Source organism: Salminus brasiliensis, chromosome 12 (genome assembly GCF_030463535.1).
Source record: "Salminus brasiliensis chromosome 12, fSalBra1.hap2, whole genome shotgun sequence".
NCBI classification, from domain to species: domain Eukaryota; kingdom Metazoa; phylum Chordata; class Actinopteri; order Characiformes; family Bryconidae; genus Salminus; species Salminus brasiliensis.
Genome location: NC_132889.1, coordinates 12,124,502 through 12,151,158, shown reverse-complemented (window position 1 = coordinate 12,151,158; position 26,657 = coordinate 12,124,502). Strand labels below are relative to the sequence as shown.

General features: G+C 39.5%; 1 protein-coding gene across 11 annotated transcripts in view; it reads left to right on the top strand.

Moving 5' to 3' along the window:
• The window catches only part of cep112 (centrosomal protein 112), a 161,090-nt gene that overhangs the window by 33,626 nt on the left and 100,807 nt on the right, over positions 1-26,657 (top strand). For all 11 annotated transcript variants that reach the window (XR_011980728.1, XR_011980727.1, XR_011980730.1 and 8 more), the window contains 4 exons: positions 9,856-9,942; positions 15,559-15,658; positions 16,816-16,934; positions 18,464-18,607. Coding sequence is in view for 5 of the 11 variants with exons in the window: in XM_072694215.1 (XP_072550316.1) it covers positions 9,856-9,942; positions 15,559-15,658; positions 16,816-16,934; positions 18,464-18,607 (450 nt within the window). In the remaining 6 variants the exon portion in view is untranslated. The remainder of the gene's footprint in view (positions 1-9,855; positions 9,943-15,558; positions 15,659-16,815; positions 16,935-18,463; positions 18,608-26,657) is intronic.

Below are 26,657 nucleotides of genomic sequence, written 5' to 3'. Positions count from 1 at the left end.
AACTGCTCATCTTCAGCCTTACTAAGACCCCCTTAGGCCACAGCACTGCACGCGCACATGAAAGAGCAGAATTACTGGCAGCAAACAGTCTATGGCTTCAGTAGTATTAGAGAAATTCCCTGTGTTTTCTGTAATGGAGGTAATAATACATGTGCTTTATAAATAGACTTAGGCTGTTTAATCTCCTAGTCATTGCATTTGTAGACCCCTAAAGTGGTCTGTTACGTAAATTCATTATTAGCTAAATTTGTCTTAGAGCTGCCGGTGAATAAAAGTCTACATGATGGAACTAGTAACTAACAACTCTTATAAGGATGTGATTACTCAAACCAGATCACTCTAAGTGTCTAGTAATATGTACTTTTACTAATAAAAGTAATATGTACTTTGTACCTGGTTTCTTCTAGGGCCTTTATGTACTTGCATGTGCATGTCTACAGGAATTAACATGATGCGTCCACAAGGTACTATACCAACACAAACAGCTGAGGTGTTCCACAGTGTGACGTTCTGTCAGCAGCAAGCTGAACAAACTATAAAACAAGCACTTTGTCCATTTCTCTCTGCTTTTTTCTCAGATCAAACAATAATGCAGTCTAGTAATCAAGGAATGCAATTCTGTGCCTGTAGGGAGTGTTTCAGGCCTGAACCTCCCCATAGTAATGCTTTTAATCCTCTAGATTGACTAATTATACCCAGACTCTGCGCATAGTGGTTAACAGCAAGTATTTCTCCGCCCTTACAGTAAAGGCTCCTGCATCCTGGACAGTGTCCAAAAATTTGTAACCATAGTTTTTAATGAAGCACACCGCTGACGACATTCAGCACCAGTGCGGTGACTTCCAGCACTGCTTAGATAAAATCAATGCTATATGATCTTTGACTTGAAATTTACGCCTAAAAAGGCAGTAAGTCTTTAGAGGTCTTTAATATAAAGACAAACAGACACAATTTAATGTCTGATATTGTAACTTTACATCACGTTCCTTTCAGCAAATTAATAAAGATATGGTTAGAGACATATAAATCTGTGAGCAGAAGTGGAGTTGCAATGTTGATGCCGTCACCTTGATGCCTGGTGATATAGCTAATTTATACCAAGCTTAATACCTTAGCATCTTCAGCAACATTGGGAATACCTATTGCAAAGGTTTTTCTTTTTTTGTTTGTTTTGTTCCTTCAATCATTTAGGCTGTGCATGGTTTTGTATTGGTATGGTAAAGCCATTTGTATTGTTTGTCTTATTTTATTCTGATATTAAACTAACGTAACTAATAGTGACAGACCTAGACTCCTGATATCAGCAAAAACCCTGGGATGTCCTTTGCATAGCACTCATTTCTAACTAAATAGTGGAGTGGATAGGTCTTATTTCACCTTAGCCACTGAAACATACCAAAGACTACATGGAGGACCTCACCCTTACATTTTTCTGCCATTGACCATAATGATTTGTTATACTAATCTGAAATTCATAAGTCCTTTATTAAATCATCTGCCAAAATCTCATAATGGCATGTTTTTTCATGTGGATGATGTCACTTCCCCTTACTCAAAATCTCAAAATAAAAAGCCTTTTGCTTGCTCGATACCAAAGCACATCTTCCTGGAATCACTACAAATCTGTATGATTACAGACGTGCTGATTATGTCTATTGTGATATTAATGTACACATGCAAGCAGACTCATATGCAGCTTTAGTTGTTTGACACACTTAAGACACAGTTGATATTTAATCTGGCATATTTAAACATTGAAATGCATGCAGTCATATTTAGGGTGGGTATGTCAGAGTGTTTCTGTGTATTTTGCAAAGTAACCATTTGAGCACAAAAATGGGTGCAATCATCATTAATCAGCCTATATGGATATGGGAGTAATCTCTTGCTCTTGTATCTGAAGTAGAACTGAGAGAAATGTGTGTAGCATTGCAGTTAGCTATGTCTGTTTATAATGGTTCTTTTGTAATGAGCAACACTTACTTGAACTTTTAGCAATATTCTGAGTATTCATCATCATTGAAACAGAATTGTTCCCAAATATTGTTCTTGCCTGCTGTAATAGCACTATTTGACACTAAATTAGACCTCCCAAAAGACACTAAATTGGGTTAAATGAGCTTTCACAATCCTGGATGTTCTAGATGTGACCCCACATTTGCTTTTACAGTCATGAACATTTTTCTTGCTTTTGTGCACACATGTTCATTGCACTGCTTTACACCTATTTATGCAAAATCCTCAAAAGAGTACTTTTGGTAATTACACACTTTAACTGTGTTAGTTTAAAGAATTAACCAAGGAAAATACATTTTTTTTTACCTTTTGAACTCTGTATAATACATTTTTATTCATTAAAATGTAACGAATGGAAGAACTAAATTAGAAAGATGATAAGAAAAATGAAAACAGAATATAGAAAAAACTAAACTGCATGCCACAGGGTCTTGCATATGTTGCTCACAAACACTAATCACATGTATTTGTGATTGCAGATGAGGACTTTTTTATACAGTTTAGTTAGCTGGTGAGGGTTTTGACGAAATGCAATCTACTGATGCCATTTGTTAAAATAAATAAAAATATAATGCTCATGTGTTTTACCACATCTGTTCAGCAAATCTTTTGTTGCAATGATTAGCAAGATGAATGTAATTACAGTCTTCCCTCCATGCCTATATATGCATGCCTTTATTTTTGGCTTGATGAAGTGCATAGGTTTTGAAAATGCTGAAAGATTTAGCAAAGACTTAGCTTATAGTAAGCCTTATCCAAATCCTGGGATGGCTGTGAAACAACCTATTAGCCTCAACCTACGTGTGTTGAAGGTGCCATAGAATGCGTTTATTTTGTCTTTTCAGAATTTGTTCCCTGATGCCTACATCAAAGGGATATGACTTAAGGAAAATGCCCAAAAAAGTTTCACATGTCGATTTAGTGAGTTTGTTAGCATTAGGTTTTAACTTGCATGAATACAACCCACCCCCCACCCCCAAATATATCTAGTAGAGCCTGCCAGTGAGATACATGCTTATCAAACAGATGGGGGTGTTTTGGAAATGACTCGATTTACAGCTCTGTTTTGTTTGTGGGATTTGCATTTTACTGAGACGACAGTGTTTTGTGGTTCATGGTATTCCACTTTCATGTACCATATACTGGTAGAATTTGACATGACCTTAAAGAGTGCTGGGAGGAATTGGCTTAAAACAGATGTGATGTTGTTGAACAGAAAACTGTTTGTTCTTGCCCTACATTGCAGTTCAGCATGTAGAAGTTAGATCATGGTAGATGCGGAAAATTGTTAATTAAGGCACTGTATCTTTATAGCCCTAGCCTATAAGCCAGAGTACATAATCCAGCTTCTATTAGGATGTAAGAGGAACACAACGTGTCTTTGATAAGATTCATATTTCAGCATGCAACAAGCAGATCAGGCTTTTGCATCATGTCCTGTTTGCAGATGTGCCAAGATAAACATCAATAGCTCTCTTATTCACTGTCTGTGCCTGTTTTTAAACGGGGCAGAGATGTTCACATTATGACTATCAAATGGATAAACTATTTGAGTGAAAGGTCCTTTTTACCTCTGTGTTTATCCAAACACAGGGCTGTTACTAAGGAATTTTCTCTCAAAGAGGATAGAGACACAGCCACGAAGTGTGAATGCGCTCCCCAAGGAAATGCATTCAACCGATAGCGGTTTACGAAAAGAGAAAACAGCTGCTTCATTTTTCTGTTGCTCTCGTTTTTCCTTTCGTTCCTTCTCTACCTCCATTGGGATAAACATCTCTCCTCCACCCCCCGACCCCATCTCTCACTTCTCTTCCATCACTTCTCCTCCATAAGAAACTAACGTCAAAAGCAGCATCGCCTCTGCGAGGATGACTCTGAGGAAACTACATGTCACTCGCTTCACCAGAATTTTCTACCACCCCCCAAACCCACCATTAGAAGAGGAAGAAGAAAAAAAAAGACTAAACCTTGAGGTGCACGCTTGCCTGCTTGTCTGATGCACCTTCTCAAAACAAGAGTTTTTCAGTCTGCTACTGATGTAGTTTGACAAACTTTGCTCAAAAGGTGGCTTTTGGAGTCACTACCAACAACAACGAGTACCGCCCACATTGACGTCTGCTCTGGCAGAAGCTGTTTGATTGTGTGGCTTCAATCAGCACAAGCTTCTCCTCTGACAGGTCTCCTGTGGTCTCTCCGATTGCACAAGAAGAAAAACGCAGGCAGAAATCAAAAAGGATGCAAGGCAAAGCTTTGCGAGGCTTGGAGGAAGTAGGGCAGATTAAGGTGGCTAAGTGTGGGTTTTGTTGAAGCAGGTTCTCATGAGAACTGAGCAGCCCTTCTTCACTCTGCATCTTCTCACATCCCCCATCAATCTACCTCCCTTGAGAAGCCTCTCTGCCCTTGGCAGGCACAAGGAAGATGCTGCTGTTAATTCAACCAAGAATGTTCCGTGACTGTGGTTGGCTAGTGCCAGATATCTTCATTTAGCAGTGTTTCCGTTGAGGCACCTAGTCGTGTTCAGGGTGTACCGGAGCAGCAGGAACACCTATCTGCTGTTGTTACAGTAGGAAAATGTACACTAAACTGCCAGTTTGTTAAATGCGGCAACCATGTAGCTTTGATCAGGCACACAATCTATGTTGCTGCACAAGTTATTAGCCAGGCATTTGTTCTATCCTGGCGGGCCAGAGTCTGGCACAGTTTGATGAGACAAACTCAATTCAGTTCATCAGTTAGTTACGAGTGAGCGTCCCCAAACTGTGCTTTGAACACGTGTATCAGTGCTGTTCTAGTTTTGTGCAGTGCTGTACACATCATGGGCACTTTATTAGACACACATCTTTTGGTGCACCCTGTGGGTGTAATTTTTTTTTTTTTTTTTTTTTTTTTTTTTTTTTTATACATAGTCATAGTTTAATAGTCAGCTATATCAGTGGTCCCAAGGTCATGATGTGTTGACATGACTAGTTCCAAGCCAGCAGTTTAATTGAGTTTAAAGCCTCCAGCAGTGGTATGGAATAGTCCACCACCCAAATAATATCTGTCCAGCTATAGTTTTGGGGCATCTGACACCTTATATGTACCAACAGATCTACAAACTGCACCTGTGGGATGAAACGGTCATTGAGTGTAGGGACAAGGTGGATTGACATTTTAAAATACCATGTATGGGTTTGAGAATCAATGGTGTAGGCAGAACAGAAGATATTCTGTGTGTGTTTACCCTTCTGACTGATTAGTAGTTAGTATGGGCTCCTCATTTTTCATTTTTCAAGGCCAAGAGAAACCTGGCTTTTCAAAGTCTGCAGGAAAGCACTGGAGCAAAAAGACATCATTGATTTGATTTGGTTTTAGAAACTAGTCACATATGTTGCCAAGCCTGCTGGGTTTTCTTCTATTTTGAAGCGTAAATAAAAAGGTGCATATGGAGGACACGCAGGACTAACATAGGCTGTTTTTGATGTTTCAAGCAAAGAGAGAAAATAAATCACAAACACTTTCTTTCAAGATTCTCGTCAACCTTGTCTAATACAAGTAAGTTTTACTTCAGTGTGGGCTTGTTTTGAGTAATTCTGTTAATGTGTTGTAACAAAGAAACACGTCCCTTGTTCATGTTTAGTGGCAATTTAAGGTTGTGGCCCCCTGGGTCAAAATTTCTGTTCCTTTGAATAGTTAAGCGAGTAGAAGATCTCCAAAAGAGTTTAGTTTAGGATGAAACATTTGTTGAAACACTTTAAGCAAGATTTAAAAATGTTTCATTTCAGAGTAAAAAAAGAAAGCACCATGCAAATGTTTGGATTCCATAATGACCTGCTTTTATGGAATTACTTAAAAAACAATCGAATAACCTTTATTTTTAAGAGTGTAGTTCTGTGAGATTCCTGGGTCGTCTTGCATGATGCGCTGCTCCTGAGGTCTATCAACAGATGTTCAATAGAGATATGTTTGTAATAGAGATATGCGAGTGTGAAACATATCTCTATAACATGACGGTTTGTGAAACCTTTTAAAAGAAGCCTTTAATAGAAGCCTTACGCAATGACGCATGGGCAAACATCATCCAAACTGAATTGAAAGACGACCAAAAAAATGGTTATTAGCCATGATGCTTGCCAAAAGGCGGCATACTTGCGTATTGACAGTAACAGAGATTTTGAACAGGGGTGACCACACATTTGTTGATGTAAGTTTTGGTATTTACGTTTGTGTGTTTGTTTGTTTGTTTTTTTTCTTTTTAGACTAAAGTTTATGTTCTTGCACATTGACCCATTTGATTACTCACTGAACAACTGAAACCATTGGAATTTTGGGGGAAATGGTGAATGTTTTGAGACAGAACTTAAAAAAGGACAGATAAGGATAAATATTGTTTTTGGAGCTCGGTCATGCAAGGCTAATCAATGAATCTGCCCATTTAATTTTATCAGATGTGGAGGGACAGTGGCAGATTACAGTGTAAAGTGAGCCACCGGCTCGGCAAGAGACCATGTCAGTCGACACTTTTCCCCCAACCTGTAATCAGACCAGCTGTCATGGAGCCACGTTACCCCAGTGAGCGTTGAGATCTTCGTCAGGTTCTTTGGTTGAGAAGTCTTTGACTGCGTGCATGCGTGTGTCAGTAAAAGAAAGAGAACATGTAGTCCTAAAGAACCTTTGTTATCGCTTATCTATATAACTCCACTGCTACTGTAGTAATGATTCACAAGAATAGAATAAATGCAAAAAAGTATTGCTCAAACAAAAAGTAAGTACCTTACAGAAAGTGATAACCGGTACTCGCAATCGATAAAATAAATAAATGTGCTTACTTAAGTATCCTTACTGATATGTACATGTATTCAGACACTATATGAGACTAGTTATAGTTTATTATAACTGAACTCTTCCTCCCCTCTGCTGCCATTCTACATAATCACACCCTCTAGTCATGGCAACAACATTTATGACTCTTCCGTATTGTGCATGTTCATATTTTTCACACAAAGCTTGTTTGGCAGCTTATAGCACTCATTATGGTTAATGTGGAGTACATACTGTTACTCACCCAAGTCATCAAAGAACAGTATAACCTTTCATCCAGATTGTACATCTCCCTGTCTCTCCCTCACCCCCCCTTCTTTCTTTCTTTCTTTCCAGTGATGTTATTTCGTGCCCTAGGGAAGATCTGATAAGGCACACCAGCCCCGCTCCACAGTAGTGGCGGCCCGTTGAAAGATCAGGGTCCTGGGTCAGCCTCGGGCGAGGGAGGCACTATTCAGAAGTGCTGCGCTTGCCAGATCAAACATGCGCCAGCCCCCCCCACCCCCACCAAAGTACATCAGGAAAAAAGAAGGGAAAAAAAAGTGCAAGAATGCCTGACGGCCATGTTGTTGTGAAATACAGTACAAGGACATAGCTTGTAGCTGTGTCCGTGTGAGAGTGAGGAAAAAAACCCCGCCCAGTGTCAGTTAATAGCATCTGAATTAAAGTGTGTGTGTGTATGTGTGTGTACTAGAGTATCTCGCATATGTGTGGCTTTGACAGCCTGAAAGGCCCAAGAGGAGCCGTGCTCTAACTTGCCTCAGAAAACTGTTGAACTTTTGATCCCAGAAATATTGAGCTGCATTGAATGGCCCAGCTGAGCGGTGGTGAGGGGAATCTAATTACCGCTCTCTTATGCTCTTCCTCTCTCCAGCACTGTTATTGACGTGGGCACCACATAGCAAACACAACTACAGCTGGGCACATAGCTTCTGCTCTGAAGTACTGAGTTCTGGCTTTAAACAAAGACGCGCATTGATATGCTAATGAACATCGGTTCATCACTTTGTAGCGTTTCTGTATAGGTGGCTTGTATCTTTGTCTACCTTTCCGCTTCTGAGCTGAACCGTCTCAGACTGAGTGAGCAGATGGTCTCCTTTCTTTTGTTTGTTCTCTTTATAATGTTTTGTTTCGCAGCACAACTTTCTGGCAGATTTTATTTCAAACTCCGATTTGACTTTTACTCCAAAGTGGAATTTTCTGTTAAAAGTTCAAACATTCAGAAAGGTAAATTATGTAATATCAATATGTATTGAGTTTTGCTTGGTGGCAGAAGTTGATTGCTCATGGTGGACTGGCTGCTAGGACCCTTTGGATGGTTTCCCCTTTAGTGCTTTTATTAATGGAATCATAGTCAATATATATGTTTAGCTTGTCAAAATGTCAAGGTAAAAACAGATTTCTACAAAGCATTGTAAATTGAACAAAAAGAAACCTGATGTAAAAAAAAAAAAAAAGTGATTTCATAAATTCCTAATTCAACAGAGGTCCAGGCAATTAGTGCTTCTAGTCTACATAGTTAGTTAGATGGAGATAACGAGTGCATTGAATGTGTCTCAGGTGGTTGCTGCAAAAAGACACACTGCTTAATCAAAATTCCTGACTGCAAGCACTTCACACAACTCTGAGAACAGGTTACCGAGGAATATAAGTCAGGGGATGGATATCAAAAATTTGAAGTCACTGAACATCCCCTGGAGTTCAGTTGAATCCATCATTAAGAAATATGGCACATGTAAATCTGCCTGAAGTAGGCCGTCCTCAAAAACTGAGTGACCATGCGAAAAGGAGACTGATGAGAGAGAACACAAAGATGCCAATGACTATTCTGAAGGAGTTAAATTGATGCTGCCACCAACATGTTTCATGGTATGGGATGGTGTGTTTGTGGTGATGTGCTGTGTTTGGTGTCTGCCATACATAGCATCTAGTCTGATGGCCAAAAAACTCCACTTTGAGAACCTTCTTCCAGTTGACCTCCAACTTGCCTTTGTGTGAACTGTAGTCAAGATTTCATTTTATTTGCCGCTCTTCCATAAACTTTGACTTGGGTGTGTAATCCGGTCAACTGGTGTTCTATACAGAGTCACCTGAGTCCTATCTTAGCTCCTAAAGCATTTTAACTCCTTTAGAGTAGTCCTAGGTGTCCTGGTGGCCTCCCTACAGTCCCTTCAAGACTAAAGTTACCATATTCCTAAACCACTGCAGTTCCCACAGTACCATGCAAATCCAAAGATTAAGGTTTCTGGGTGGCCTGTGTGCTTGTGAAATTAACTTATGTACCTAAATAGCGCATACAGTGTATTCTCGCTCAACTGCATAAACCATACCATGACGGTTTGGTGTAAATACACATACTGTTATACTTATATTTATTGCCAAGGAATTCATCTGCTAGATTTGGCTTTAGAAGGGAAAAGTACTAATCTCTGTATGTTACAGCTAGAACCTCCATCTGAGTTTTAATCATTTATATTAGAACATCAGCTTCTTCATTTGGAGCTATAGAGGACATTGTGATAGGATAGGGCCATAGCAGCATAAGCTCAATAACCCTTCAGCAGGAATTCTAGAATGTATAATGAAAATATAAACATTATTATGTAAATGTTTAGGTTTTCCTGGAAATATAAAGATTATGATATGTGATAAAAATGATAAAATAATTTGTGTGATTTTAAGTCAGATTTGTGTATAAAATTAAAATGCAACTAAAATTTAATGTAAAAAAACAGAATGTTGACAGTTTCATAAAAAATCTTCCCTGAACAGAAATTGTTTCTCAAAATATGACCCAACACCTTATGTTGATACACAGACACGGCAAATTGTTGAGAATATTGGTGTTTCTGTTGATATTTTTTTATATCATTTTACATTCCATTCCAATCCTTCCAAAGTGTGATGATGTTTATTATAGACAACTCATTGTTTTAGATATACGGTTATACATTAATGAATCCCCTACAGGAGTAGTGAGTATCTATTTGCCCAAATAGGGTACACTGTCATTTCTCTTTTTTTTTTTTTTTTTCTCAGACTGAGATGAGGACAAAAGTTCTGGAAGCTAAACACCAAGAAGAAAGGCTGAAGCTACAGCAGAAACATGATGCTGATGTTCAGAAGGTATTTAGTTTTAAATTATGTATCTCCCCTATTTTCAGCGTTCCCTGTCCACACTGTGTGTGCCATTATGAGGGAAAAGCACCTTAATTATACACTGATCGCAACCAATCCATGTCAAATCCAATTTGCATAACATGCCCGAGCTCTCCTAATGACTTCAAATGCTTGAATGAAAGCATGAGGTTTCCTTTTTCCATATCCATGTGAAGGTGGGACGGAGCAATTTTTAATTAGCCATATGAATAATACATGAATTTAGTGGTCATTGTCTCTCTGGGTTGGTGAGTGGAGGGACAGGCATGTATATGATACATGCTACGGATCAGTTACCACATGTTTTTCCACTGTGCTGGTTCTGTAAGTGTTGCAGGTGTTTTGCACAGTTAGTTGTATTTCGTCATGACACCAGTTGTGTCATGCTTTTTTGGAGGTTCTGCACCTCATAACAGGAAACCGAACTGCGTTATGGGGCCTTAATAATAATAATCAGCAAGAGTTAGTTAGTGTACACTAGTACTAGTAGAGTGACTAACCCTAATACAGTAATAATAGGATACTGAGCACTGAGCTACTGATGAGGCTACAATAATGTTCATGTTAAAATATGTATGTATGATTTGTAATTTAGTTTATAGTTCAGTTGTTCGTTCTTTATTGATAATTTGTTCCAACAATCAAAATATGTATCAGTTAGTTCGTTTTATATATATATATATTTATTTTATTTTTTTTAGAAGTGCCTACATGATATCCATTTGCACAATTTATATATATATATTTATATTCATTTCTTGATTCTTTCACCTTCAATTCATTTCTTGAAGGTGTATTAAGATTCAAGTAGAACCACCTATGACGGGTGAACTTTATTTTATTTTATTTTGATTTTTTTTAATTTCCCAATATTTCTTTGTAATGAGCTCCCATTAGTTTTTCAGTCACTGCCTGAGTTAGCTAGTTAGCATCATTAGCTGCAGCAGACCAGTATTACATATAGGTTCACAAAAAGCTCAATATGTGAACTCTCCCACTCAAACAGTTCAATGCATTATACAGATTTTAAGAGAAATGCTTCTAATTTTGCATTCAACTTCATTCCCTTTAAGTGTTCGAATTATTTCCATATTGGAATAGCACTTCCCATTTTACTTTCAGCTTTCTGTCCTTTTAACAGTCGCTCAAACTAGTTATTACTAGAGTTATTTTGGGGTTTTTTTTCTCTGTAGTGAGCAGACTGTTATCCTGCTAACAAAGCTAATTGTCAGATTGAAAGCTTAACACTGATTAAATTTAAAATATTAAATTGCGCTTGTCCACTTAGTTTTTCACCCTGTGAGGAAACTGAACTTTGTATTTCATTTTTCAGTTTTAAAAGAAGGCAGGTTGAGGTTGGTACAGAAGCCCCATAAATGTAGAACCATTTGCACTACTTGCACAACTTACAGCCCCCTGAACAGTTCAGTAATTTATATTACGTCCTAATATAATAATAATATAATAATAATAAGTCCTGTGCTAAAATATATTATCATGTAAAACTATATCCATCCAAAATGGGCTTTCCTGTTATTGCTGAAATTATTGGCAAAATGGCCAACAATTTGTAGAATTTAACCACAAATCGATCCTTTTTCCTGTCACCATCGGGCAAAGAGATTTAATTTTTTTCCGATATTTCAGTCAAAAAACACTGCTTAACTGATTCAGATGTTACACTCCGACAGAAAGACTGAACAGCATCTCTTCATGTCAGAGATGCCCTAAAAAGCCTATAATGGTTGTCCCTAAAAGCAGCACTTCTCCCAGCCAGGGCTTGCATGTCCGACCCTGCTCTCTAGACTCTCGTCCCCTTTCTCTCTATGTTATGACTTTCTTGTGCGCGACCAAAATGCACTCTTTAAGAAGGCGATGGGAAAATTGTGCGTGTCCCCAAATGTTCCATGAACTTGTCTTTACCCAAGTACCACCCCCACCCCCCCCACTCTCGTCCGGAGGCTTTCATCTCTGGCGGCCGGGGCTGGCTGGCAGGATGACTAGCTTAGCAACAGAGTGCACTTCTGATGGACAAAAAGCAGGACAAATAATCCTCTGATGGGCGCCGTGACTTTTTCCCAGAGGGAGAAAATAATAATAACTTTTAGGGGAGGCTTTTTTTTTTTTTTTAATCAGAAGTCACCAGTGTTTCAAAGACAAAGTGGAATGAAATGTACCCCCTCCCTCACGCTCTTGTCCACTCTCTCCTCAGCTAACACCCTCTTTTATTAGGATACATGAGAGAGAAAGAGGCTATGAAGCCTGGACCCCAGAAAGCACATCTCAAATTAGGAGCTCCATTGCAGCTCCCTCTTATTACTGCCAGAGCCCTTTGAAGACTATTTTGGTCAGTTTTTTCCCCCCATGGGCTTTGTGTAGAAACCTCAATAGCTCTCAGTGAATACTGAGCATTAATTAATCTCAGTGTTGCTTGTATTAAGATCGTAATTGATAAAGATGTTGCCCGTGCTTGTGTGCGGTTCCGTGTTAATGAGCTGCTTTGTGTGGATGAGAGAAGCTCAGAGATGCTTTAGATCCACATGTGCATCTCCTTCATCAAAGCCTGCTTGGGGAGGATGTCAATATTTGCTCAGGTGCATCTTTGCTTTGCCACAAGGAATTCATAACACTACAAAACACCACAGAAAACACGCAGACGCGGTTCATTTGAAATTTCCGTCCAGTCCTGGTGAGACACGACCAGTGGGTGTCCCTTGTCCAGCAGTCCCCTTTGCTCCAGTGTCCCTCCCAGCGTTGATCTCTGCCGGCTTCTCCTCGGTGAGACATGGACTTAGGGTCACGGCGTCACCGGCCAGTCCAGCTGGGATGCTGGCCGCTTGCCTTTGAACTCCCACTCCAGTCCCCCTGTGCAACCAGCAGAGAGTCAGCTCTTCAAAAGAGCCTGAACAAGCGCCCCCGCCTCCGCCGCCTCAGATAAAACACATTTCTACAATGCTAACCCTGGTTTCCCCTCCCCAGTCCAGGCAGCGCAAGCATCTTATCACACACATCCCACAAGTCACACTGACCGTGCATGTAAGCATCCAGGCCCACTAGCATGGGGCAAGGTCCCAGGCTGATCTGGTGTTTGTTTGGAGCGAGCTAAATAAGGGCCATATGATACTCCTTCCTTCATGAAGAAAATTTTAGTTTCTTAGTCTCATCAAAAGACCCGCTTTCTGTCTGCGAAACAATAACAGCAGATCTGTGGTGTGTCACACAATGGACAGATTGTTGAGTACTTGCAGAACCAGTCCTGTGGGAACCCATGCGGCATAATAAGAAGCTGGAGCTAGAGATCTCTAGATCTCGAGATGAGGGTCAGGAGTCAGAGCCACCTGTTCCAGTTTACTTTTTGCCACTAGCTGCATTTGTTCATAGCAGGACCAATGCCAGAGCAGACATGATGAGGAGTAAACTGATTCTGATTCAGTGTTTATTTGAGTGAATCTTATTTGGTGAAATGTACTACTTGAGGTCAAATTTTACAATGTGATTAAAACCAAATGACAGCAGTACAATTCTGTCCGTAATAGTAGTTTCTAGCCTCAGCTTTTAAAAGACTTCGATCACATTTTTTGTGATAACAACAAAGCAAAATAATTGACCCAGTGGTTTTCAAACTGCGGTTTGTAAAATGGGGAAATTAGGTTGTGAGGAAGTTGCATCGATGAATTTTTTTGTTTGTTTGTTTTTGTTTTTCTACAATAGCAGAGATCAGCAGATCATGTTTAAGACCTGAAGAGGTAACCACTTTGTTGCTGCATCCAAAGTGTTCATTTTAACCATGTGACCTCTTACACAGGCAAGGCAGCTAGCACGCTTGCTGTGCTCAGGATATCCTGCACGTGCACTTGTACTGCCACATGTGTCTGTGACGCTAGCTCTAAACAATGATCTTTGTGTCTAAGGGATTCTGGGGAAATCTGGGGAAATAGCTATAGCTATATCTATAGCTGACAACATATATCAAAACAAATTTAAAAAAATAAAAAAATAAATATTAAAAATAAAAAAAATAATATATATATATATATATATATATATATATATATATATATATATATATATATATATACAGTAATATATATTACTGTAGTGCATTAATGTGCTCATACTGAATATTAGAGCTGAATGGAGTATGTATAAAAACAGAGCATTACAATGTTGTTATTTTGTTGGGGGGGATTTTTCGACTCTCATTACGGAATATCACCAAGTGTGTAAGGAATGCTTCATTTGATTGGGCTTATTGAGTTTTAACAATTGTATGCTGAAAAAAAGTTCCCAGCTGATGGGCCAAAAACTCCAAACTGAACTGCAAGTGTCAGTCTGAAGACTGCAAAGGCAAGAGAAGGCAATGGCCCAACAAGCCCCTCCCTCACAGGTGGCACCTTATAATGGGTATATACCAATAATAATTGGTATAATATGATGAAATATTAAATCCAAATTAAATGCCATGCTAAACTTGTGTGGTGTGCATTTACTTTATATGACTGCCTGCTCCTAGTTATAACCTTCTGCATGCTAACATTTTTTAAAATTAATTAATTTATTTAATTAATTAATTAATTAATTAATTGTAATTCTGTATTACGGGAACAATATTACCCCAGCTGGGGGGAAAATCTTGTATAACTTGGCCTTGAACCTTAAAAAATAGATTTTTTTTTCAGACCGGAATATGACCGGTCACTGCTGTTGTGCCTTTGACGATTAAAAGTCTGAGGACTTCTGTATATTGACAAAAACTGTATATATATAAAATCTCTGTATATTGTCGTCACTGTTGGGCAAAGGTATCAAACATGAATGACAAATTTTGATCATTTCTTATTGACAGTTTCGAACTACAGAATTAGAAGTGTGAAATATAAACTTTGACGTACTCTACTGAGCCCATTTTAGGGTACTTCCAGCCTGTTCTCTCATTTTCTCCTCTGTTAAACACATTTGTCATTCTTCTTGGCTTTATCTGTCCCATGTCACCAGAGGGTCATGGATTTGGCTGACAGAATGGCCCTTGCTGATCTTCCCTAGAGAGAATAATATAGGAATCAGAAGGCTTCGTCATCCTCTGCTTTCAGCTTACGCCGCCGTTACAGATAATGCACTTACAGAAAAGCCTGTGGCAGGGTGAAGGGCCAAAAAGTAGGATCTTTCTCTTGCCCCTGTCCCCAACGCACACTGATGCAGACACACCCCAGTCCTTCGACCGCCTGCTTCAAAGCTCCAAATTCCTCTGCTGACTAGAGAAAGAGGTTGAGCTCCTTTTTGGTTATCGTCTCAAATAAGAATGTTAGCCCCTGTAATCTACAGCCAGCAGGTTGTCCAGATTCAAGCCCTTCTTACCACAGAACTACGTTTAGGCTGAAAGGCCTGGAATATTCTGTCACTCACGTGATGCACTCAAATGTCATGAAGGCCTCCATTTTGTTATTGTAGCCAAGTTTCACAAGTTTTCTTACTGCTGGCCTACAATGTAGTAAGAACGATAAAGCAAAGAAGAGACAGGCTCAAGAGACAATGACTGTGAGTAAGTAGGCTTTTGAGGCCAATGTTCAACAGTTTCCTTGTCAGATTTTAGACCGGAAGAATGGTGAAATCGCAGAGCTGAAGAGCATGTACCGGGCCAAACAGAAGGAGGCTGAGGAGGCAGTGAGGACACTTGAGAAAAAAGGTGAGATGCCACCCCAGGGTCCCCTTGACGCACATACTTAAAGCCCATCGGTTGGGCCTGTGTTTTATTTTCCAGTCCTGTCTTTCTTCATGACACCATAACCTAAAAGTAGTTTTGATTTATTTGGGAACAATGTGCAGGTTTAGTGTTAAGGACCTTCCTAGTCCTCTGCAGCTTTACTTTGGACTCAAACACAGGCTAGTGAGATTTATACCTCGTCTTTTTGAAAAACAGCTTACAGTACAGTAGCTTATGTTTTTAAACTGGATGTTCCGCTGGTGTAGTCAGCATATAAAATATACTGCCTACTTCTGGTGATGAATGGCTTACTGCTGTAAAAAGAGACCACTGTTTTTATTATATAATTATAGAGGCTAGCTCCTGAGTGTAATGCCTGTACAAATCGATAAGGCTTAGCTTCAGTTTCCTTGGTCTTAGAATTGTAAAACAGATTTCTAGACATTAATAGATCTACAGATCTACAAAACCACTAATAGGATTTCTGGGAATATAAGGTTTAGGCAACAAGGTGTGCTGTGGTTTGTATCGTTTGCCATGTTTTTGTTTAAGTCATACAGCAGTGAATCGTTCTAGTTGATATTAAGAAATGTGTCTCAGCTAGGGCTTACCTAGATTTGGTACATTTTCTGGAGTCAATGTGGCCAAGGAGCAAGAATTAGCAATGTATTTCATGATAGCCAGCTGCATGAAAAGTGGTTCAGCTAAAACATCCTGGGACAAAAGTTAATACTGCATGACAGGCTGCTGTAAACCTGGTATTGCCTGGTCTTGTTTCCAGAGACGTTGCATACATGGGTAGTAACTAAGGATGTGACAGCACAGTGTATTGTGTATTATTTGATATAACGCATTCTATTCATTGGTCTATGTTTAAGCTACTGTATGGCTGTCCTGTGCATGATTATGGGAAAAATCAAAATAGGTTGTAAAAGTCTGGGCTGAGAGTCTTTTAAATATGAAGTAATATGACCATATATATATATATATATATATATATATATATATATATATATATATAATGTATGTGAGAAAGAATGAGAAAGAGGGTAGATTTCTTGTGGCCAGGTCTCTTGTTTATTTCTCTCTGTCTCTCTCTCTCCCTCTGTTTCTCTTCCCTGTTCTTCTCTACCCTGCAGTTCAAAGCCTGCTGCGTGAGTCCCAGGTCATCCGCCAGAGCAAAGAGAAGCAGATCGCCGAGCTGAAGAAACTGTCGGATCAAAGTGCTGACTCCCTCAAAAACGAATGGGAGAAGAAGGTACTGGCGGCCTGAACGCCTTCGATTTCCACCGGCCAGCCAAAGCCTGTGGAGGAACGCTTTTGAAAGTAGCGCACCCAGAGATTTTACAGAGCCCTAGCACTCCCTTTAAGTTTAAAGGAGAAGAAAAGCAGTCCTTTCCGAGTTCTTAGTAGCTGTGTGTGTTTACTGTGCAATGGTAAAAAAACAACACATACATTCTCCAGCTTCTCCTCAGTTGCTTTGCCTTTGTGCACAAGTTTGCAATTGAAGTCTTTTTCTTGCTTCAGGCCTCTTAAAGCATTCTCTGTGTTATTTCCACATATCAAGATCAGTTATTCCCTTGCAGGCAAACTATAGGCCCCCTGCTGTAGGATTTAGACTCCTGGCGGCCCTCAGCCAGCAGTTCAAAACAGTCTGAGAAGGAAGGTTCAATGAATACATTTGTATCGGTCAGGGAATAGGTGGGGATTTCTTTGTAGCTGTGGAGAAAGAGAGTTGCGGTGGCAGGTTTTCAATGCTGCAATGTTTGCTTGCTTTACCACCTCTAGCAAAAAGGTGTGAGGGTGTGCTTCATGCAAATAAGAGGTGATTTACCACTGTCAAAGAAAATTCCCATCAATGAAATGCGTCTCAGTTACCATTTTTTGCAGTGTGTCATGTCAGTACTTGCTGGAATCAGTTTTAAACGGGTTAAGTATTAAAATGCACACTGATTCGGAGATCACTGAAATCTTCAGAATTACCACAATTAATTATGTGAGATAAATTCAGTTACGTGAGTGCTAACCTAAACCTGGCAATTTCCATACAATTAAGATAGGATTACTTACTGGGCTAGTAAGTAAGTTCTAATATTATAACAAACTGCATAACTTAGACCTTGCTAAACTGGCATATTTGCCCCCGTCTGGAACAATTTGTTTACTACCACACAGCAGATATCATGTACTGGAATTTTTGTCTCATTTGCCTGTTGTATTTTAGAAAATGTACTTTTCTGATCTTTCCAAGTGGCATTTGTAGTTGTGTGTAGTTGAAAAGTTTATAATGTGTTTGTACAGGCTGTAATTCAATGTAATTCAGTCTCTTCTACTGTATACTTTTTTTTTTAATCTAAATATAAATGGTTGTACTGAGAGAATTGTTAAATATATCTAAGCAAACCCCAAAAAGAAGAAGAAGCATATGGTATGTAAAAGCATGTTAGCACTTTTTGCACAAATGAGTGCAATGTTCTAAAATGTCTATTATCAGCACAGGGCTGCTCAGAAGTAGTCTACAACAGTGCATACATGTTCTCTGGACATCAATTTTAGCCATATGCCTCCAGAGCAGCCAGCATTTGGAGAGGGATGCGTTTTTCTCAGCTATAGCGGAAATTAAGCTCTCAGTCCTCACATTAAGTAGCTGACATAAGTGTGTTAAGAGAGAATTTTATATAAAGATAACTTTTGTTTGCAGTCTTTTTGTATGCAGCAATGCCTATGCTAAAAAAAATTGTAGTATGTAGCAGCCCTAGTGACCAGCATGTTCGTCTTTCTTGGCAGCTTCATGCAACAGTGACCCAGATGGAGCAAGAGAAGTTTGAGCTGCAGAAAAAGCACACAGACAACATCCAGGAGCTGCTGGAGGATACCAACCAGCGGCTAGCCAAGATGGAAGCAGAGTACAGCATCCAGGCACAGGCCACTGTGAGTAAAAGCTGATGTTGCCCAAAGCTCTGTTCAGACCCATTACAGTACAGAAGATCCTCTGTAGCTCTGTAGTGATTTTCCAGCCCTGTTGAATGTCAGGGTTGTTTAACTTCACCTTGTGGTGTACATGGCTCATGTCTTCCTCTCTTCTAACCATGTAAATAACCCTGAGGCACTCATGTGTATGTCAATGTGGCTGAAACACAGACAGTATTGTAAACTTGAATAGAACTGCTAGATATGGACAAAACAATATTCTATTATACAAATGCAAATAAATGACATTGGTGAACCAATATTGTGACATAGTAGAAGACTAGACTACATTAATTTGACCAAAAAATATCCTTATTTGCATTAGTGATACACTGATATGGAAATTCCAGGCCTGTACTGTAACTCTATACACACTTGGCCGAACCAATAGTTATTTTTGTTTGTTTTTGTTGTCTTTTTTGCATTTAAATAAACTTACTAGGTGTGCAGGCTACAAGGAAGTAAGGATATACACTTGTATTATACATCCTTATAGCTTTCAGTCTTTCAATAGCTCCAAACTGAGCTGACAAATGGTTAACATTAAAAAAAAGAAATGTAATCAAATCATTACAACAGAATGTAGCTGTGAATGTCCTTGACAGCAGAGGACAGATGGTCTTTCAGGTTCCATTAGTTATACTTTGCTCTTGAAAGAGCACCTGAGTGGCACAGTCATCTGTACATTGCCATCATTAAGAGGTCGACGTTTTCCCATTTGTGACCGGGAGTCCCAAAAAGCACACTGAGCTTGCTTTCTCAGAGTGGTATAGAATGGCCCTCCCTCTTCCCCATCACTCAGCACAAAGGTAGTCAGTGCTGGTGTTACTTGGCTGATGTAACAGAACTGTCAGTTTTCTCCCCAGCGTGTTCAGGTGTTGCATTAGCAGCAGTGAAAAGAAATAGTGGCTGGCTTTAAATGACTCTAAGGAAGAACATGCTAGCGTTCACCTGCCCTGTGCTGGTAGTATCAGCTGAAAGTCCTAGCTACTAGGAATTGGAAATGACTTTCTGTAACTTTTCAATAACGTTACTTTGCACTTTGCCTGCAGTTTTTGTCATTTCTAAAGTACCATCTATATGCATCTACAGCATCATTGTGCTAGCAGGGCTTCCACTTTTGCTTCTGTTTTAGTGTTTTGCATATATCCAATCCTCGAGTAAAACAAAACCTGCAGGAAAGGGGTGCTTGAGCACCATAACCATCTTTTTACTGACTTGTCTAACATCCCTTGTAGATATAGGTTCACAAGGCTGGCTTTTTCCCCCCACAATTAATAGTGTTGCTGCTCAAACTGTGTTAGAACGGCTGTGGGACAACAGGGGCAGCAAACAGTTTGTAAATGATAACATTTTCTTTTTGCAATCTTCTATGATATCAGTATAGAATATCCTAGTTCTTAGTTGGAGCTGACCAGCTCTGCTGTTTCACTGCATTTTGGGCACGAAATAAGACGTCATCACCTGCAGAAGAAAGGGATTAGTGTATGACATTTATTGAGCTTTTGCGCATTAGGAATTAACATTCAGCGGGTGTTATACAGGTAAGGGTGCAGGTGGAGGTGGGCCGGCCGTGGTCTGTCAGCAAGGCCGAATTTTAAGGCTTCAAAAGCACTTGTAGCCCTGCAGAGCAAAAGGCCCTTCTTTAATAATTAAACGCTGTGCGTTTTCAAGCAGGGCCTTGGATGAAAGGGCCTTCTGTCGTTGGAAATTAGGTCCTCCCATTCTGTTGGTTTAGGCTGACCTTCACAACCATCTCACCCCCAACCCCCAGAACCCACACACACTCACACCTACACACACATGCACACACACCTCTTTGTCTTGCTCTCCTCATGGTCCGTAGTAGTCAGTATATCAGGCGAGGTGAGTGGGTGTGTGTTATGCCCCGTCTCTGTTTGATGTCTCAATACTACAGCTTTTGAAAGCCTTTGTTTGCCTTGTCTTCTTTCATCATTCCTTTGTGTGCCATGTTCTGTCACTATCCCCATTTCTCACAAAAAAAAAAGTTTTTTAGACCTGTGTGCCAAACGAGATTCAGCATTCAGTACTTCAGCAGTAAAATGAATCACATATGTTGGGTGATATCAACTGAAATAGTGAGGTCTCGCAAATTTATTTACAATCATCTGTCATGTGACATCACTGCATGACCTCAAAGATCCCAAAAAAGATTCCCAAATGAGAACACAAATTTGTTGTTTATTTACAGTGCTTATAAAAAGTGGAATCTTTGTCAATATAATTTTGCAAAATAATAATTTTCACAAAAACTGTTAATTAAATAAAAACATATATTGTAAAAGAATAGGCAGTCGACACTAATAGTCTCACAATTAGTGAACTGGAGATTAGCAGAGTGCAGTGAATGTGTACCAAGTGTACAAATACTCCATGAAGACAAAAGAACACTCCACATAACTCTGAGAAAAGGTTACTGAAGTGTGTATGTCAGGGGATGAATGCAAAAAAAAATCTAACTCCCTGAACATCCCCTGGAGTTTAAATAAATCCATCAAGAAATGGCAGGAATATGTATGTGTAAGGCATGTGTATATCTGCCTAGAGCAGGTTGTCCTCACAAACTGAGTGACCGTGCAAGAAGGGGACCAGTGAGGGTGACCACCGAGATACCTATGACTACTCTGAAGTATTTGTCATTTAAGTTATTTGTCATAACTTCGGTCAAAAACTCTTTGCACTGGAGATGTATTCAATTCACAATTCATTGTTATGTATTTATTTTTATTTATTAAGAGTACGAATTGAACAGGCTACTTGAAGCAGTAATAAATGTCTCCGTAACACTTTATATATAAAAGTGATCAAACCATTTTGCCATTTAATAAAGCTGCTTATCAGGTCAGATGCAGATTCCCTTGAAGGAGAATTTAACCTAAGCCTTTTCCCCTCTATTTACCTGTCATTAGTATGCTGACATTTGGATTCTCCATGATTGAGAATGTTTACATGCTGCTTTTGACATAATGTGGCCGTGACAATGGATTCCATATTCTTCAGATCCTGTGTTTTAACAAATCACAACTGCAATAATGCTACAAGGTAGTATTATCCTAAAAAGGTTGTATCAGTCCAAAACGCTCTTCTTACAGGTCAGCTAGTGTCAATAAGGGACAAATTTGGATGATTCATGGTTATATTAAGTTTAATCATTTATATTGAGCTGAATTGCCCATTGAAATATGCAGCTGTAAGCTCCACTGGTGCATGACAAAAATTAATAAATAAATAAATAAAAGTATTTGCTGGATGGAGCTGTGAAGCATCTCCAATACTACTTCATTTTAGAATTTTATAAACCAAATAAAATCAACCAATTACATTTTTTACAATTAGGCATAAGCATGTGGTTGTTATATTGTTGTAGTTGGTTTTTATTCCTCATCTCTCTGCAAAAACCTTTTCCAAAATATGAGTTTGGATTGAATATGGTTCTTGGCTTATTTTGTTTCCGGAGCCCAGCTTTGCAGAAGTGACATATAAACAGGCACACTTAAAATGTGCAGACCTCCTAAATATAGACCCCCACCCCCAAATACATGTCTGTCACACTCTGTTTTTCTGAAATCTAGTCTGGAATACCAAGAAGTGTTGATGCTGAAGACCCCTGAAAGCATGTTTTTCTCTGAAAAAAAAGCAAAGGCATGGCCTTTTTAATTGGGTTAAGTAGCAAACAGACCAAATCATTCATGATTCACTGCCATGTAGCTCTGTGTGCACAGAAGCACGTCCACTGTTGCAAGAGCGTGTTCTTACTCAGGTACTTGACTCTTGTGTACCGCCATCCCAGATGAGGGTATATGTGATCGGATGGATAAGGATGGGCCCCCTCTCCTCTGCCTCCTTTGAAACTATCTGCATTCCCTCATTTCCTCATACTTCATACCCAGGTTTGAATGTTTCTCATTTGACACTGAATTCTGTTGCTTCTCTGAAATAAGAATTTGTACTAAACCATCATACTGCAGAAATGTTCAGTTTTGATGTCACAAAACTAATGTGTGCTTTGAAATGTAGAAAAAAACTTAATTTATGTGTACATTAATTATAAAGGACAGCCTTTCAGAAAATCCTTTGTTAGAAAGAGAAGGCTTGACGCACAGAGTCTTGTACGCATCAATCAAGTCTTGTACGCCTTCTGTAACTTCACATTAGCCTTTTAAAAACTTGCTATTGAAAACACTTTTGTGTTTCCTGCTACCACAGGATGTAAATAATCCTCCATACCTGAAGATTGGATTGCAAACAACCAGCACCAATCAACAACATACTCATGTGATGTGCCTCACATTTCCTTATTAGTTGAGGATCCAGCAATATATGTACATCTTTTTTCTTCGTTCGAATTGTTGCTCAAAATATTTAGAGATTATTGAAATGTGAGCACAGTGTTGTGAATTGAGTGGAATGGAGTAGTGAGCTGGCTGATGTGACTTCTAGTCCATGCTTCCATGTTGGCATGTTCACGTCACTGTTGTTGAGTTCAGATCCAGTCAGGTCAAATTTATTTGTATAGCGCTTTTTACAACTGTTGTCATCACAAAGCAGCTTTACATAATTAGTAATTAGTAAAAGGCAGAGACAAAAATAAGTGACGTAAGACATGAAGGATCAAAGACCCCCAGTGAGCAAGCCAGCGGCGACCGTGGCAAGGAAAAACTCCCTCAGAGCTGGAGGAAGAAACCTTGGGAGGAACCAAGACTCACAAGGGGGACCCATCTTCCTCTGGTCAGAACTATTTAAACATTATTGATAAAAATTACCAAGCCAGATACAACAGACATTTAGGTTTTAACATGGTCATTAAACAGGTAGCACTACTGAAGAAACTTGTCATGTTCATGAAACCAGTTTAAAAGACATTATCATGCTGGAAGTAGCCATTAGAAGATGGACATAAATTGTGGACATGAAGGAATGCACATGGTCAGCAACAGTACTCAAATGGGCTGTGGTATTTTAAACAATGATTGATATTAAAGATGCCAAAATGTGTCCAAAAACATTCCCCCACACCATTGCACGATTTCCACTACCCTGTTCACTATTCACACACAGTAGATTGGGTGTTTGGATTAATGCTGTTGGTGCCAAATTGTGATCCTACCATCTGTGTGCTTCAGTACAAATTAAGATGAATCCGACCAGGCTACATTTGTCCAGTCTTCAACTGTCTAGCTTTGGTAAACCTGTGCCCACTGCAACCTCACTGCAGACTTTTTTGGTTTTTTTTCTTCCTGCTCACCACAATTATAAATAGTGGAGTTACTGTAGCCTTTCTGTGAGCTTGAACTATTCTGGATATTCTTTGTTGATCTCTCTCAACTGCCTCTCTTTGTTGCAACATTCAGAGTAAACTTTAGAGACTGTTGTATTGAAAAGATCAACAGTTATAGAAATACTCAAACCGGCCCGCTTGGCACAATCAATCATGCCATGCTAAAAGTGCACTGACATCACATATTTTCCCCCTATTCTGATGGTTCATGTAAACATTACCTGGAGCTGCTGGCCCATATCTGCATGATTCTATGAATTCCACTGCTTCCACACGTTCGGCATGTTAGATAAATGCATGAGTAAATGGGTCTGCAGGTCTACCTAATAAATTGCTCACTTGGTTGTGGATAATGTGAATAAAGTCCATGGAAATACAGTAACAAAAACAGTTATGAGGGGGAAAGGCCACATAAAAGTGGTCACATAAAAAAAGAAGTGCCTGACTGATCTTGTTACCTAAACACATTACTACATGCTTTCTAATTTAAACATACACCTTAAATACAAGAACAATATAGTTCTTGTATTTTTTGTCATGTACACACAAATCCGCTTGTTACGGCCAGGCCTCCAGTCAGCCGATGGTGTTTTCCTCTGTGTCTGTGTTATCAAAGGCAAGGACCTGAGGATTAATTGCCAACATGCATCATAGTTGAAACTTGTCATTCTATGGCTCGTGCCACGTTTCACGCTGGGCGCAGACAAAGGCTCTTTGCGCTTTTCCAGCTCTGCTGCTGTCCGTGAATCATCACCTTTCAACACGGGCCACTTTCATCAGCTGGGCTGTGTATCTTAAATCAATAGGCTGTCATCACGTATATCAACCTGCATTCCAGCTGCCATGCTAAGGACAGTGGCTTCCATTAAGGATGAGACCAGAAGATCGTGTGTGCACGCGTGTGTGCATGTGCATATGTGAGGCCTCACCCCTTGATAGCTAGTTTTAGTTTAGCCTCCACATGTGCTTCCCAGACTCCATTTCTGAACTATCACAGTTTAGTTATTTAATTTGAAATGTAAACAATTTTTGCCACATTTTACTTAAAATGGAGATCATCCAAGACATCCAAGAAGTCTGCTGTTTTAGGTTTGCCCTGGAGTTAACTAGCTAAGTATTGGAAGCTTATATCTATCAAGTAAAATCATGTAAACCGCATTCCCTAATCACCACACAGTTGTGCATATCCCTTAGAATTAAACAGACCTTTTGTTGCTGTGCATTCTATATTGATATAGTCCTAATGCAAAAGGTTTGGACACATTATTTCTAAAGTTTGGGCACCTTAGAGTCAGAACATAGCTTTGGAAGAAATCACAGACTATAAACACTATTTGTAACCATCAAGTCTTTCGATCTTGTAGTTGGAATTTTGTCCACGCTGCTTTATAGAAGGCTCAAATTCTGAGATATTGTGAGTCTTATTGCATGAACCGCTTGTTTATTGTCTGTCCTCAAATTTTGTATGATCTTCAGGTTCAGGGCCTGTAAGGGCCATTCTGACCGTTCCAGTTTGTCTTTTTTGAGGTAGTCCATGGTATTAAGGCTTTAAGGTATATTTAAAATCGTTATCCTCTAAAAGCCATTTCTCTTTTCATCTTCAGCCTTTTATCAGATGGTTTGACATATGCATTTAGGATTTCCTGGTCTTTTGTGGAATCTGTCTTTCCCTGCCACGTGTGATGTGTGTTTTATTGCCAGTGCTACTGGCGAAAATACTCTTAAAACAGGACACATCCAGCCATGTCCAGTTTTTCATGAAATGCAGTTTTTTTTTTTCAAAACGTATGTTGCTGATTGTGGCCAAAATGTTTTATTTTGATCTCATCAATCCACAGTGCCTGTTTCCAAAAACCCCCTCGGCCTAACGAAGTCACAAGTTTTCCAAGCAGTGCAACACAGTGGAACAGTGCATCACCCTCTTGACTCACTCTTGACTTAACTTTCATGCAGGGTCATGGCAGTCCAGATCTCATATTGGTCTCCTTAATTCCCCTAAACAGCCATTGTTTTAAAACAGTGTAGAAACCTCCTGGCTTTCATCTTATGGCCTTCCCCTGCTTTGTGGGCATTATTTACTTTAGTAAGTTACTTTAATTGCGACAATGCTTTAAATTCTGCATTACCTGGCCGATAAAAAGTTATGAGAGCTCAAATCTCATGAGGTTTCCAAGTAATACAATGATCTTTGTCTTTTGGACATCAGTTCATTTTCCATTCTGTTAACTATTCACAGTAACAGAAATTGTGACCAGGGGAGCATGCCATCCCATGAATAGTTTTGATGTTTTTATATTATATAAAACTGAAAGCTGGGCCCTGGTTTGTTTCTCCTTGTACTGTATTGATGGGGGTGTAAAACTGACTGTGAGCTCAGAGACTGACCAAAAGACAAGCAACGTGCTGAGGGCCGCTCTTGCTTTTACATTGCACTTACTTTTCCCCTCCCAAGGTTTCTCGGAACACCGAAGGTTGCACCACGTTTAGATGTGATGCGCAACAAAGGCACCACTGATCCATCATAAGGGAGACTGCTTAAAAGCTGCTCTCAGATCAGCTCTCACCTCTGCAGAGTGCTTTGAAGGCCACACAAGAGGGAAGGTGAACTACTACTAGGTTGCCGTGCGGAGTTGAGAAAGGGCCGGGGAGCAGCACAAGACACCTTGACTTCAGTTCAAACTTACTGCTGAACTAATCGACACACTATATAAC